The sequence below is a fragment of the Agelaius phoeniceus genome, chromosome 1 (assembly GCF_051311805.1).
Source record: "Agelaius phoeniceus isolate bAgePho1 chromosome 1, bAgePho1.hap1, whole genome shotgun sequence".
NCBI classification, from domain to species: domain Eukaryota; kingdom Metazoa; phylum Chordata; class Aves; order Passeriformes; family Icteridae; genus Agelaius; species Agelaius phoeniceus.
The window spans coordinates 4805608-4820596 of record NC_135265.1 but is presented as its reverse complement, the minus strand read 5'-3'; the positions used below and the strand labels follow the sequence as shown (position 1 = coordinate 4820596).

At 43.1% G+C, this 14989-nt stretch overlaps 1 protein-coding gene across 1 annotated transcript in view; it reads right to left on the bottom strand.

Moving 5' to 3' along the window:
- The window catches only part of DLEC1 (DLEC1 cilia and flagella associated protein), a 33255-nt gene that overhangs the window by 3450 nt on the left and 14816 nt on the right, over positions 1–14989 (bottom strand). The window contains exons 17-35 of the mRNA XM_054644375.2: positions 14555–14648; positions 14201–14331; positions 13734–13892; positions 12808–12947; positions 12410–12563; positions 11201–11311; positions 10030–10160; positions 9496–9681; positions 9343–9401; positions 8060–8211; positions 7448–7551; positions 6690–6760; positions 5826–6043; positions 4725–4859; positions 3403–3525; positions 2336–2430; positions 2165–2249; positions 1425–1634; positions 365–526 (exon numbers count right to left, since the gene is read on the bottom strand). Coding sequence (XP_054500350.2) covers positions 365–526; positions 1425–1634; positions 2165–2249; positions 2336–2430; positions 3403–3525; positions 4725–4859; positions 5826–6043; positions 6690–6760; positions 7448–7551; positions 8060–8211; positions 9343–9401; positions 9496–9681; positions 10030–10160; positions 11201–11311; positions 12410–12563; positions 12808–12947; positions 13734–13892; positions 14201–14331; positions 14555–14648 — 2520 coding nt within the window. The remainder of the gene's footprint in view (positions 1–364; positions 527–1424; positions 1635–2164; positions 2250–2335; positions 2431–3402; positions 3526–4724; positions 4860–5825; positions 6044–6689; positions 6761–7447; positions 7552–8059; positions 8212–9342; positions 9402–9495; positions 9682–10029; positions 10161–11200; positions 11312–12409; positions 12564–12807; positions 12948–13733; positions 13893–14200; positions 14332–14554; positions 14649–14989) is intronic.

Sequence of the window (14989 nt, the reverse complement as noted above, 5' to 3'; positions counted from 1 at the left end):
CAGGCTGAAGGGGGTTATAGATTTCTGACTGGAAGGGATCAGTCTTTACATGCACCTGGGCTTTGACCACACTGCAGGAGCTCAATGGACTCAGGAGCCTTTCCAGAAGCCCTTGGTTGCTGCAGGAGGCATTGCCTGGTGACTCAGGCATGGCTTGTTCCCTGAGACAGCCCTGCCCCCTGTCTCAGAGTCATCCTGAGGTTGGGTGTGTGGCCCTTTGAGTGTCACCCAGGCTGCCATGCAGAGCTGGGGCACCAGGGTGTGACTCCCACCTGTAATTCAAGGCTGAGTAAATCCTAATCCAAGTCAGAGATGCTGCTGAAACAGCCCTTTCCCAGGGCCCAGAGACCCTGTCTGACCTTACCTGGGTAGTGCAGTTACTGTGCTCAATGACCAGATTTTGATGAAACTTCAGCTTTCTCTCTCCACTCTCCAGCTGGAGCACTTGGCATCCAGGAAGCAGCTGGGTCTCTGGCAAATGCTGATACCTGAGTAACTCCAGATTTGTGTGGAATGACACTTGCACCTGTGGGAAGAGAAATTCTGATGACCATCACATAAGATGACAACTGTGTACAGGAAATCCAAAATACACAAAGGCCCATGCACACATTTTCCCACTGGAACCCAAAGGTGTCATGCCAGCAGCCAAATTCCCACTGGAACAAAGCAATACAATTAAAGAAAAAACCACAGCTATTTCCTATGAATCCAGTAGACAGAGATGGAGTGTAAAGGTGAACAGCTGATCTCTGAACCACAGGGGAGGAACAGTCTCTAGCAAGCCAAAGGTTTTGAGTTCCTGAGGGCACAAATACCACGTTCCCAAAGCTGTCTTAGACATCTAAATCCTCCTTCTTCCCCCACATGCAGAATTGAGATGTGAGTGTCTCCATGCCAAAATGAACACAGCAAAATGAGAAGCACACTTCAAAAATGCAACAGTTACTCATTCTTTGCAGGTTACCTAATTCTCTACTCTGGGACTTCATTTCCTTTAATGTAATTTGTACACCCAAAACTAATCAAATTTTCCTCTCCTTGCACTGCCTGCATCTAATTTAAGGAAATGAGGGAAGACTGCAGTCCTTGGAAATCTTTTAATTTGTCTAACATATATATAGCTATTGATTTAAGTGAGCTGCAAACCCACAGGGTTTTCTGCAGGAGTTTGCAACAGGTCAGAGTTGATGGGAAAAGCACATCAGGAACAGAAAAAGATTATTTGCAGGAAAAAAAAAATCTGCACCTGCAATGTAGCAGGCAAAATGGCAGTAATTAGCATTTGCTAATACAACACTATTTCCCCTGAAACTGGGAGATTTCTATGCCAGTTGTGTTTTTCTGTGGTTCCTCTGGGCCACACTAACACACCAATTACTAAACTCTCTAATCTGGCACAGGATTATTATTTTTGAGCCTACCAGCATGTTTTGCTGTGGGTAAAGTAAATGTTGCAGTTGCTGTTTCCTTTCCTCCTTCTTGCTGTGGGATGTTTCAGTGCTCTTTTTGGGATCTGAGCTGGAGAGGCTGAAGGGCATAGAGGGTGTAGACAGAAAGAGCCTGAAGTACAGCCGAACCTTGGTACAATTCATGAGTTTCAAACTCTGAGTAATTACTGCATCTGTCAAAACCTGGAGGAGAAATGATTCAGAACTGGTCAGTTTTAACTCCCTGGAGAGGTCTGTGTTGCTCTGTTTGGTCATGGAGTACCAGCAGGGATCTGAAGGATTTTACCCCAAAGCAAGCCAACTATTTTCTACCTGTGTTACTCAACATTTTTTGAGTGAAAAACCAAAATAAAAGTAACATAATAAAGTCGAAGTTTTCAAATGCCAAGGGTCACAAAACTGAAGTGACTCATTTTGCTTTTAGACCTTTATGTCCTGAAAATCAGAACTTATTTTTCTACTTACAAAGTCCCCTACAATGAAAGAAAAAATTGAATAAAATAGGCATTATCTGAGATCAGATTTTCTTATTCCTGGCTAATAAGTGCTTGTATGCTTTTCTTTTTTTTTCCCTCTCTTGTTATGTGCAATATAGAAAATTAGGCTACTGGTGATTAGGAAGCATTTTCACAGCCATATGCACACAGCTCTGAATTCTCCCAGCAGCACAGCAACACAAAGCAGCCAAATACATCAGTGTGGGAAATACTCACTCCAAAGAAAGGCTTGGCAGGTAGGAGATCACTCGCCACTGAATAAAACACCATTCCTCTGTCGTGATCCATCTCCACTTCCAACCTGAGTGTGAAGAAGCAGGGCTGGTCACATCCCTGTCCCAGGCTGACCCCTGCCATGAGGGTGGCAGCTGTGACTGTGGCACTTACAGGGGATGTCTCAGGACAGCCTCCAGGTGCACTCGGAGCGCTGGAGCTTCGTAGCCGTGGCTGCGCCGCACCTTGCCGGGCACCCCCCTTGCCAGCTGCCAACAAGATGGAAACACAAATCCTCTGGGAAATGGGAGCACTGAACCTGAAATGCTGCTTGGAGCCCCACAGGCTGCCAGCCAAAACAGGATTCTGCTTGGCAATGTAGTGCCTGTTTGTAGGGCATGATGGAACAGCAGAGGCCGAGCAGTAGCTGGACTCTGAATGGCTGTGGGAGGTACAGGTGCAGGGCAGGTTTAGATCAGATGTTGGGAAGAAATTCTTCACTCTGAGGGTGGTGAGGCCCTGGAACAGGTTCCCCAGAGAATCTGTGGATGCCCATCTCTGGAACCATTCAAGGCCAGGCTGGATGGAGTGTGGAGCAACTTTTTCTGGTTAAAGACATTGCTGCCCATGGCAGGGGGGTGGAGCTAGATGGTCCTTTCCAACAGATAGCATTCCAGGACTCTATTATTCTACAGTTCTTTCTTCAGGAATAAGGATTATTAGGGTTGTTTTTATTGAACATTCTATTAGCATTCATTCAGGTTACCTTGCACCTTTGCAACAATTAATGTCAGAGAATCACTGAGCCATTCATAAAACCCTGATCAAGCCTCACATCAGCAGTTGTTGAAGAGGAAGTTTCCCAGAGGAGAGATATGCTGTCCAAATTCACACAGGAAGGTGGATGCAGAGCCAGGAACAGGACTCAGCAGTCCTGAGTCTCACTTCCATTGTTAACTATTGTTAGCAATAAAACCTGATGTTGTGATAGCATTTCAAACCCCTGGGCTTTTGTCTGGGGTCTGCTGCCCAGACAAAAGAAGATGGTGACATTCCCATCCCAGAATGCTTCCAAGCTCCAAGAGAAATGCAACAGATGAACAACCCTGGTTAAGGAAGGATGTACAGGCTAGCAGGAACAGGACTGTTTACACAGACTGGCCAGGTAACAGCAGCCTGTACATAAATTACAGGAAGGGAAATTCTATTCCCCTTTGGCCTTGCCGTGGCTGTCAGTTTACCTTGCTGTCCAGGCTCATGAAGCCCAGCAGCAGCGCGTCACAGCACAGCTCAGCCTCGGTGTCCGGGATGACGAGCGGGGTGAAGGAGATGAAAACATCGCTGCTGCCACCTCCTGGAAGCACCTGCGGCCGGGAGAGAGCGTTCAGTGCACGGAGCCGCCGGGGATTGCACAAGAACCTCGGGACTCAGCTGCCAAAACGGAGTTGCACAAGCAGCATGCAATCCCCCGGGCACGGGCTCAGGCTTGCACGAAAATGCCAACATGTGACAGCCAAACTGACAATTACTTCAACTGCAAATATCACTGTGGCCATTTTTTAGCATCAACAGAGTTTAAACACGATCACTGACCAACTGTCTAAGTGCACAAACATGTACACATCTGTTTGATTTTAAAAATACCCAGTTCTGCCCACTCTTACTCCCTGGCTACCTCAGGTGATTATTCCACAACTTACATATATGAAACATTTTTTGAAGAGTTACAAGTGTGAACTAAGAGTATTTTACAGTTCAGTTTAGTCTTGGCTATTTTTTAATTTTACATGACAGCAGGGAATGTAATCACATGCACTAGCCAGCTGCAGTGGATTTTCTGGGATTTACAGGTTGACTAGATTATATTATTTCTTTAGGTGAATTGTGCAAGTTAAATCCTGGTACTGCTGCTGGCTACACCCCACAAAAGCTGCCTCCACAGTGAGGCACTTGTTTGTCTGACCTTTTTCAGCCTTGGCCATCTCAGAGCTGACTGCAGCTTCATTTCTGTCATCATTCCTTTTATGTAATCTTTAGCTCATTTTAACTTGTAACTGAAACCCTTTAGCAAAAAAAATATTTAAGAATAAAATTGGCACACTGATGTTTTGGGCAGCCCTGTCACTCACAGCTAGATCTTTCTAGTGCTGTCTTTATGATATTCCTAAGGGATTGTGACACTGTGGCCTGTATTTGCACAACTCACTTGTGAAGCACTGTGGGTTACAATGGTTTATCCCATGAGTTATCTACAGAGCACCCCTTTCCAGCAGCCTGGTTTCCAGCTCTGCATGTTTCCACATGGCTCCCACATTTCACCATGCCAGCCCAAGTGAGAAGAGCAGAGATGTCACTCTAGTGTACAACTAACACTTCAGTCATCAGGTCACTGCTCAGATGTAGACATTGCAAACTCCTCTCATGATCATCTCCAAAGCCTTCCTTTCACTGTTTAATAGTTTACCTCAAACCAAACTCAAAGCTACCTCCTTCTCCTTCTCTATCTCCTCTGCCCTGCAGAAAATGTGCTAAATCTAAGGCCAAAGAAAATGTAAAAGCTTACAATCTGCCTTGGAGCAATGGAGTAGGGGCTGTCTGCAGGCACTCCCTCATGAGGTCGGATGAGTACAGAGATATTTTTCTCTCCTGCAGACTCCTGACTGCTGATTTCCAGATCTTTGCTGTCAGAACCTGGAGGCTGCAGAGACACAGGGGTGGGGAATGGTTAAAACTGTTACACTGCAAGGGAGGAATGTGAGTGATGTGCACAGGGAACTGCTCAGGAAGCATGGCCAGCTCCAGTTTCTTTCTGGCACAAGGGCTGGACACGTGGATGTGTCCTGTACATTGATTTTCTCATCCACAGAGTAGCTCTCCTGAAACTGCTCCTGAATTCCTTGGAAAATGTGTATGCCTGGGTCCAGTTCTACCCAATCATGACACCTCTGGCCACAAAGCAGCACTCTGGGGCAATACTGTTCCCTTTGTGCACAAGAAAGGTTAGAGCTGTGTTCAGAACAACTGTGCATGCTGAGCTGAAGCAGAGAAAATGTGATCTTAATATCTTTTGTGTGAAGCTTTTGCCAGAAAAATATACAATATCCTGGGGGATACCTTCTCCCTGTCACTCCCAGCCCCTCAAGACACTAGATTGCCACATTATAATCAAACCTCATGTGTAATAATGTTACCTTATTCTAACAGAACCAATCCAATTTTAGCACTGGGATAAATGCCTCCATATCATTAGCAGCAATTTGAAATTTGCAGGGTAGGTTCTGCTCCTTGACTACAACACATGTTGACACCAGAAAGCACCCACGAGAAAAGCAGAGCCAAATTAAGGAGTTTTAGTTATTTTAATTCTTTCATGTAATAATGACAATAGTTTGTCAGGGACAGTATTTTAAATAGTATTTTTTTTAGCTTTTTTAACACTTTTAAGGAGAGCTAATTGCTTATAGCTCTCTCTGGAAACAGATTGTTGATCCCCAAAGCCACCTACCCACATATTGTGTGTTTGACTGGGAGAGGAGCTGACATTTCTTTTAACAATCCATCTCTTAGTTACAAGTTCTATCTCCTGTTATTGTTTTCAACCCTTCATGCCAAAAATCCCATCATGTATCTCAGCAGCAGTATAAGAAACTTCCTAAGAGCTGACCTCATCTGTGCTTTCCAGAGCTGGATAAACGCTCCCACAGGGAATGGCAGCTGGATCCAGCTTTAACACCACCTCTGACTCTGAGGTGCTACCACTTGATGCAGCCTCATTTCCAGCCATGTCCACAGGAGGAAAAGGGTCTCCAAAGAGCACCAACAGGTCCACCAGCTTTTCATCATCTGGCTCTTGGTTGTAAACTTCCAAGTCCAGGCGGATGTCTGAATGGGAAAGGAAAAAAGGACAATTACTTCCAGGCAGTGAGAGGGCTCATGGCTTAGCTGGTACCAGAATATCAAGTAACAAATTTGTGTCTGGCAACAGGATTTGTATTAAAATGTATCTCTTAGGTTTCCCATGTTTGCTGTAAATGAAAATTATTTCAGAGCTTGCTATAGTTTGGCCACTTTCCTAAACTATAATCAAAATAAATTATGAGTATTTTGTTTAAGCAAATAGACCTAGTAGAATTATAAAAAAAAAGGTGATTGACTTTGCTCTGAAAAGCTTACAATTTCACTCAAGAGCTAACAAGACTAAACAGAAGAGCCAGAAGATGCCAGTAAAAAGCAGGTAGCACATCTGATTGACCAGGCTTAGTGTTGTAAGAAATTCATAAAAACAGGATGGAAAATCCTGAATTCCCACCATTTCAATGAGGCAAAACCCAGCTACATCAAGATGGGATGTGCAATTGCATAGTGGCAACACATTGAGTCATTCTCTATTTTTTTTTTTTTGCTAAAAACATCTTCATTAGGGAACAAGTATGCCTGTCAATTAACAGGTTAATGGGTCCTTCTACTTTTATTTCTATAAGGAACACAATGAAAGCATTCATGTTTGCTGTACAAAAGCCATCCTTACCAAAGGGAGTGGGATTGTTGAGCTGGACCCTCCGAAGCACAGGGGACCCTCCTGAGACTTGAGTGCCAAACCTGGACAGGGAACCTTGCTGTCAGTGCATGCAGAGCACAGAAGTGTCTGAAATCACTGCAGAGCTGTTTAAAAGTGGAAATGATCTGGCTGCACTGGAGTGGCTCTCAGGTAAGGCATGGCCTACACTGTGAAGTACAATATTGGTTTATTTTATCTGTCTTTTTCCTTTTTTCCCCAGTTTTTTTCAGTTGTCTCAGATATTTCAGAGTAACCACGTGCAGTGCTGGGGTTCCCCAAAAACCAACCTTTACCCCTCATCCCAAGGTGCAGATACTATTTGCTGTATGAGAGGGTTTAAACCTTCCCCTGACACTACTGATCTTAGGGCTGTGTCTCTCCTGGTGCAGGTAAAGGGCCAGGGAGAAATGAGCTGTGGGTGATGAGAATTGCCACCATGTGCCAGCTGCCATCTCCACAGAGCCAGATGAGGCTGCATTGGGTGAAATTCTGCAGCTGCAAGCCCAGGACAGAGACTGCTGGCAGACTTCAGCAGTCTTGTAGTGCAGATTATATTCTAATTGTCTTGGCAGAGAAAAATGTATTGATGTTCTAGAAGCAGATACTGTGCTTTGACTGACACTTTGCTGACCTTCTCATTATATCACAAGATGGAACAGGTGTGTGTGTTGGCTGCAGCCCATTGGTATTTAATTCACTGATTTGTCTGACAGTATTTTGCACTATACCTGACAATGGGTGGCTCTGGTTTTGGTCCTGTCACCTGCAGGAAGATTGGACAGCCTTTCACAGTCATTTGCATAGGAATTAATTTACATTGTAAGTGTCCAACCTATTAAAATGAAGTTTTGCTATTAGAATCAAGATAACACTTTAGTTTTCTGTGTTATGAGATTATGTTTTGCAAACTGATTGGATTTTCAAATATTTTTGACTAGTTTCCTTTGACAACCTCTAATTTATATGCTAACAACAACTCTTCTCAGCAGGAGAATGCAATACCTCATGCATTTATCAGCTTTCCTGCTGCTTTTCTACACAACACAATCTATGGTATTGGTAGAGCAGAGCAGTGCACTGGCCAGCTCCCAAACAGATGTTATAAATCAAAACTACTCCAGCCATTTTCAAGGCACATGAAAACCTCACAAAGAATAAACATGTCCCCCTAAAACCAAACAATTGTTCTTTACATGTCATTGGAAGTAGTGGTATAGCAAGATCCATCCTGAATTTTTACAGAAGTCTTAAAAAACTTGAAAAAGTATTTCTAACAGAAAGGCATCTGGGAAATGCAATTGGTGTAAAATCTGCCATGGTAGAACCAAACCCCCACCTACCTTACAGACAAGGTTATCCTGGTACTCTCCCCACATGTTGTTGTAAGCTGCTATTTCTATGGTGAGCTGCTGGAAAGCTTCCAGAGTTCCTCTGGAAGGTTGGATATGGAAAGCTGCTCCCTTCCCCTGGGACAGCAACGCTGCTGCAAACTCTGAAGGAGCAGAGCAAAGAAGCATTTCATGAATTCTGAGGAAATGGAACAAAGTTAGTCTTTCAAAGAATACACAGGACCATGGTTTTAGTTGCCTTTTATCAGCTTAACCTCACTGATTTAGAAACCCTGGGATTATTTGCTCAGCTCACATTTATACCACTTTACCCAAGTTCCCTTCTGCAGCGGGTCTTACTCTGTTGTTTAGACTTAGTGCTTGCCCAGAATATTTTACAGCAGGACAACCCTTCCAGCAACCTGATCCAGAACTCTTTGGGATATGCCAGGCACTAACTGGTTACTTGAAAAGAACTGAGAAAAATAGGCTGGGATTTGTGTTGACTGTTTCTTGTTCCACTAGCAGCTGCCTGTTTACCTCTGTGTGCTCTCCCATGCAAAGAATTAATTACAAAGAGCAAAGCCTTTCCACATTCTGAGTCACCTAGGCCTGCATGGAATCTGTCAGAACAGCATTTTTCTAATCTTAAGCACTAATTCAACAGCTGAAAAGCTCTGTCTGTGGAACAGATACCAAACTCTATGGCAAGGTACCAATATGTGCAAGTTTTATTTTGGATACAGAAAACACATCCACACTTCACAGCTTTTTGCTCCCATTTCCTCCCTCCCTCAGTCTCATGTGGCTGTAAATATTATCATTTTTCAGTACAACACATCAGAAATGACAGATGGGCTGTGCTGTAGCTTTCCACAGTGGGGAAGGTATGGTAAAGGGTTTGAGGGAGAAAAACTTGCTGCACTGGTACTGGAAAACTGTGAGGGAGAGAAAGAGCCAAACGTTCTGCATGTCATCCATCCCATGTGCTGGGAGGGAACTGTCACCAGAATCACCAACTTGGTTTCATACTGTTGTTTGCAAGAAAAAGATGAAGAAGAGAGAGAAAGAAAGGGAGGAGAAAGGAGAAAAAAGCAGAAGGGGAAGAGAAAGATTGACTTAATGCTTATCCAAGGTGGGCTTTCAAACTCAGGAATGAACAGAGGAATTAAGTAATTTAACAGTTTACACTTCACCAGCTACTCCAACAATGAGAAGGTGTGCCTGACTGGCACATTTAGTGCTGGCATTCAGCTGGCTTTCACCTTCTGTCCACTGAAGAGATATTTTCATACCTGACTTTACTTTTCTGGCTGCATGCTCTGTGACAGGCCCCCTTTTTTTCACCAGGTAGCTTGGAGAGTATGAAAAAAAAAAAAAATCTGATTTCAGGTTTAAATCAGACCTAAATTAATATTTGAGTCATTAGGCAGAACAGCAAGACTCACGGGCAGGCTCCTTGTTCTGAAGGCACCAAACAGGCACTAAAATACTCAGCTTCCAGTGTGAATGGAGCACTGATTGCAGTGAGATTTGTAAGAATCAGCTGATGCTTTACAACATCTTTGACTGCAACTTCAGACCCAAAGTCCAAAAGAAGCTCACATGGGCTTTGTGGCATTTGTCCTTCATCACTGCCAGAAAAAATAACAGTAGTATTTAGACATGGGTCTTATTTTCTTATGCCACAGATGATTTCAGGTGATTTAAAAATGTGCAATATGCCATGTGGTTGTGATGCACAGTGTAAAAGAAACATGCAGTCTATGATTTTTGCCATCGGCATTTTCTGCTTTTCACTTTTTCACTTCTACCCCTATAAGGATTTATTTGGGGTCAGATTTTTACCCTGTATGACATGCCAGTCTCCCAAATTAAAGACATATTTACTTATATGAAAAGATATAAAGATGAGCATGTTCCAAAATACAATCGTCATTCTATGTATCAGAAAAATGAAATAAAAACCAGTCAGATATTACCTGTCAATTCCACTGCCAGAAGGTACTGAGTATGTGACATGTAGTCCCTTCACTTCTCCAGAAATGCTCAGGAAGAGGGGTTCAGCCATGTCTTCTATGCTACAGCAAAGTGTGAGGTCTTTCAGCTCACCCTGAAAAGCAAAGAATCAAGTTTCCTTGTGAAAGAAGCATGTATCACAGAGGAAAGGCAGACTCTTTAGGGTATTTATTTTCAAAAAGTGTGTAAACTTCCCTGGATTGAACCCAGAACAATAGAATTGTGAGAAGTTTTACTGAACTGTTTTCAGTGCATTTTCTGCAGCATCAGAGTTGCTTAGAAAGCAGTACTGAGGTAAAAATTTGTGGCTTTTTCTCAGCTTTGTACCTGCAGCTGTCTGTGAGCCTAAAACTGCTCCATTACTGATTTCTGACTCAATTGCTATGCTCCAAGTATTGAATCATAGAATCATTTAGGTTGCAAAAGACTTCTAAGATGAGTGAGTCCAAACATTAATCCAGCACTGCCAAGGCCATCACTAAATCATGTTCCCAAGTGCCACAGATACATAATTTTAAATAATAACTCTGATAGTACTGAACACCTACTTTTAAGCAAATAAATGAAACCCAAGTCTCCAATGACTGTAATGGGAGCTAAGACACCATATCTATAGGAACATCCTGTGTTTAGCTGCTTTAGCTCAGCTATTTGAATGCCCTTGTAAAGTCTTTCTCTGAATTTCTGCTCCTGTATTTTGCAGACTCTCAGTCCCATCAGCCACTTTTAAGTTTTCAAATATCAAAATATTATGAGCCTAACTGCATTCAGAAAACCAAATATACACTGTATATGCCACTCTGCTCCATATCATTCCAGATATTCCAAAGTGAGGATCTGTATGCTCCAAGAAGAGTGATAAGCATTAAGATCAATTGTACAGGACTTCAAGAAAGGAAGAAAACAGGAACAGCTGAGATATAAAGAAACAGGGAAGAAATTGCACACCATGTACACTTCTTTAATTCTTGCCTTCAACTGTGGGACCTCTAAAGCAAAGCCACTTCAGAGATATTTTATGGGAAAAAGAGCATGTGGTTTTGTACACAGAATTCCTTCCTTTTGCCAGGTGGAGGTGAGATGAAAAAGCCAGTGTTGCTGTTTTTATAGAAGTGCATCAGTTTGTAAACTTACCACAGTGTTAGCTGACAGCTCTATGCAGAATTCCCTCTCCTCATTTGGCCCTAAGGTGCCACTGGCAGGGGACACCACGATGGAGCAGGAGGCTGCCTGCCTTCCAATGGGCTGCCAAACAGAAAGGACACTCAGCTCATGCTGATTCCCTCACACTGTCTCTTCTAAAAACACCAAGCTATTCTCAGGATTAGGACACTTTCAGGCAGCAACACCTACAGTATGTCAAGACTGGCTTTACAATTCCCCATGGGAGATGAGATCCTCATGCCTACATTCATTCCAAGTAACTTCAGGTGCCCAGCTGAGGCTGCTGGGCTGGGAGCAGAGTCACTCCCATCCCTCTCACAGTCTCAGGCCTTTCCAGGGGGAAGCCAATCTATTTGATATCAGAGCAGGATCCCAGATGTGCCCACCTCTGTCCACTACAGAGGTGAGGGAGACACAATTCTGGTGTTGGCACCTTCCCTAAGTGACCAGCATGGAATGCACCCAGGGCTTCCACTCATTTGTTCACACATCAACATCACACATCAGGAAAAATGCCCTACATATTCCTCCCAGGCTGCAGATGCTCCAAAGTGTTTTCCTGTAGATCCTATACCATGTACATGCTCTGGTAGGATCCCTTGGGCATCTGGAATGGCACTGAGTGCTTTTATGTAGGCAATTGAGCAGATTCCTGGATGTCAGATGTGATGGATGCCAGATCTGAATGACCAAGGCACTGACAAATTTCCATTGACTGAAAAGAGAGTTCAGACACAGCTTAACTACTGACACTAAATTTGGGGCTCCTCTCTGTAAGGTGAATCCCAGCCAGAATGTGAATTCAGACACAATTCAGAATTCAGATTCAATTCAAGAGCACCAAAATTTCTTTGTTTTACCAAATTAAGTGCAAACCCTAAACTGCTATGGTACTTTGTTTAATACCCTGATAGCTTTACATCCTATGACCCCTCACATCTGCTCATCCATTTTCCCAAGGATCCACAGACAGTAAGAACATAATGACATAAATTAATAATTAATCTTTTAATAGAAGTTGGTCTAAAGCTGAAGTTCTGCTCCCAAGCCAATAAAACAGCAATGACTACTCAAAAGATACATCAGAAAAGCTTTTAAGAACAGCCATTATTTGTATTTCCTACAGAAATTGCAACTTCCATCCCTGCTGTATTCTTCACTCATTAGAAGAGCATTTACCTTTCCCCATAAGTACTTTGCTGGCAGCAGTGTCTGGTTAAAAAGTTTATTGGTTGCTTTGACAGGAACTCCAGTATAAATTTCATTGAATACTAGATGACTAGATATCAGGCACACTTGGGGGGTCTGAACTTCAACAAAAACAGGAAGATGACTGGAAATAAACACACAGATGGTCTATTGTTATTGTTAATGAAATGTGCTAGACATAAAACACCATGCTGGGAAGAATGATGTTTATGTTTATTTAGCAATATTAGAAATTTGATAGTTCATTGATAGGTTACACAACCCCACTGTGAGTTCATATTTTTGTTGTAGGAGAGAAAACTACCTGAAGTGAAAACCAGATGTGAAGCTCAGGACAAACCAAAACAAATGCTGCTTTTGCTCCTTACCTTCTTTCTCCATTTTCCACCTCCAGTTCCAGCACTGTCTGGAGACGCTGGCACTGCAGTGATGTGAAGTGAACTGAAACTGTGCACAGACCCAAAGGAGGAATTTCTCCAGCTGATGGCTGGATGGTGAAGGTGGATACCTGGGAGAGGAGAGAGGGAACAGAAATTTTTTTGACATGTGCAAAGCAAGGATAAAATGTTGAAGCCACACAATCTAATTAGGGTTTCCAAGTGTCCAATTTTTCCTCAGATGTTTCCTTCTCTCTGCCCCTCGAGTCCCACCTGGGTTGATGTCAGGAAGCACAGTGGCAGCTTTGTGAAAGCCTGGCTATACTAGGAGGCAGGGCTTTGCTTCAGTCAGAGCCAAGGGCACAGCAGGGTCAGCTGTGCATGGACTGACAGGGAACATGAAGGAGAAGCAATCAGCCTCAGCAGCAGCACCTGCTCCCAGGCAGCAGCAAGGTGCCACGAGGGGGAAAGGTTCTTGGACAGAAGGGTGAGGAAGGAGGGTTGGGAGAGTGGACACAGGAAGAGCATCAGTGAGGAGTGAGGGCTCAGATTCTTGTCCAAGATGCTGATGTGGGTGTGTGGGAGGAGTGTTCAGCAGTCTCAGCACTAACTAAAGCCTTGAACTCTTACTTGTAGCAGCAGCAGCTGAAATAATTGTCATTCAGGAAATACTCTGTGTCTCTTTGGATCAGGCTGGCAGGGGATTTGTAATGAAGGGAAATGGAGAAAAATTGTAAAGAGGCATTCAATCTCAAAAGCACTCATGCACTTATGAAACTGTGCTGGACTAGTTTTAAGAAGTTGTAAGAAGTTACAACAATTAGAACTTCTGATAGCTGGAATGAATAATACAACTCCTAAGCAGAAGAAATAAAATAGCTAAGGAGGGACTACAGTCAGCTGTAGCACTGACTTACCTCTTCATTCCTTTGAGCTAGAAAAACTTGGCTTTCTTGCATCCTCCACTGTGCTGGCACCTGAGAGAGATTATTTATCTCAAAGGTTCTTGACACAGTCTCACCCTGCTTAGTCAAACCAAACCGGAGTGATGGAACATCAATACAAAGAAATGGACCCTAGGACAGCAGGAAACAGACATCAGAATGGACACCTCTGCCAAAACTGCCTCATTAAGAAACATGCCATTAGCTAGGATTAACATTTGATTTCACAGAGAATATCAGAAAGCAAATGCACTGTGTAATGCAGAAAAATTCCATGTGTCATGGGAATATCAACGTTGACTCAATAGTCACTACAGCAAAAATAACTCCTGTTTGTAACCACTTAAGATTCCTCCAGCCATTAAGAGGCAAAAAAGCTTTATTTGGACAATGGCCAGGCCACACAGCTCATCCTCCTGCAAGACTGAACTGCTCCTTACCTTAAAAGCAGCCTCAATATGCAGCATAACTGGCTCTGGACACAGCTCAACATGACATGGCAGGTTACGGCTGATGACCCCAGGCTTGCTCCCAGAAATTGCCAGTACAAATTCACAGCATTTATTCACATCTAGAAGAGAAAACACCAGGCTCCTGTCTCACTTTTTTGTAAGAAACCACCTGCTTCAAGCATGAAGCTACTGGAATTAAGTTAAGTTTCCTGCTGGCTCCAGTGGGCTGGAGATCAGCTAATTTTTCAGTTGGCACTATAGTGCTCTGTGACTGTCATAAACTGATATAATCAATTACTGTCTCTTTCCTTAATTACTGCTTGCAAGTCACAGAAACTTTACCTATGACACCAGTACGAGGCTCAACTTCGATGATCTCACGGTCTGTGATTTTCTCCCATGTGTACTTGATCAATGTTTTGCTGTTGTTCCACAGCTGAAACAATTAAAATCAATGAGACAATTAATGCACTTCTCAGAGCAGCAAGTCAATTTGCTGAGAGCACTGATACACTGCAAACTGGGTTTTCAGTCACCATTTATTTAACAGTGTCTCCTTCACATAGGTGAAGGTATTCCCTCAAACCTGAAGAGAATCCATGAACAATTCATTCCAAGAACATGATCACATTTGAGACTCTTAAACTTCCCCCCATTTTTCAAAAATGCAACAGAATTTCTAAACATAAACTGAAAATCTTTTGAGTGCACCTTTTTTTTTGCCAAAGACTCTGTTTGTGAGGGAGATGCAAGCTCTTGAAATGTTTGGCCTGCTCT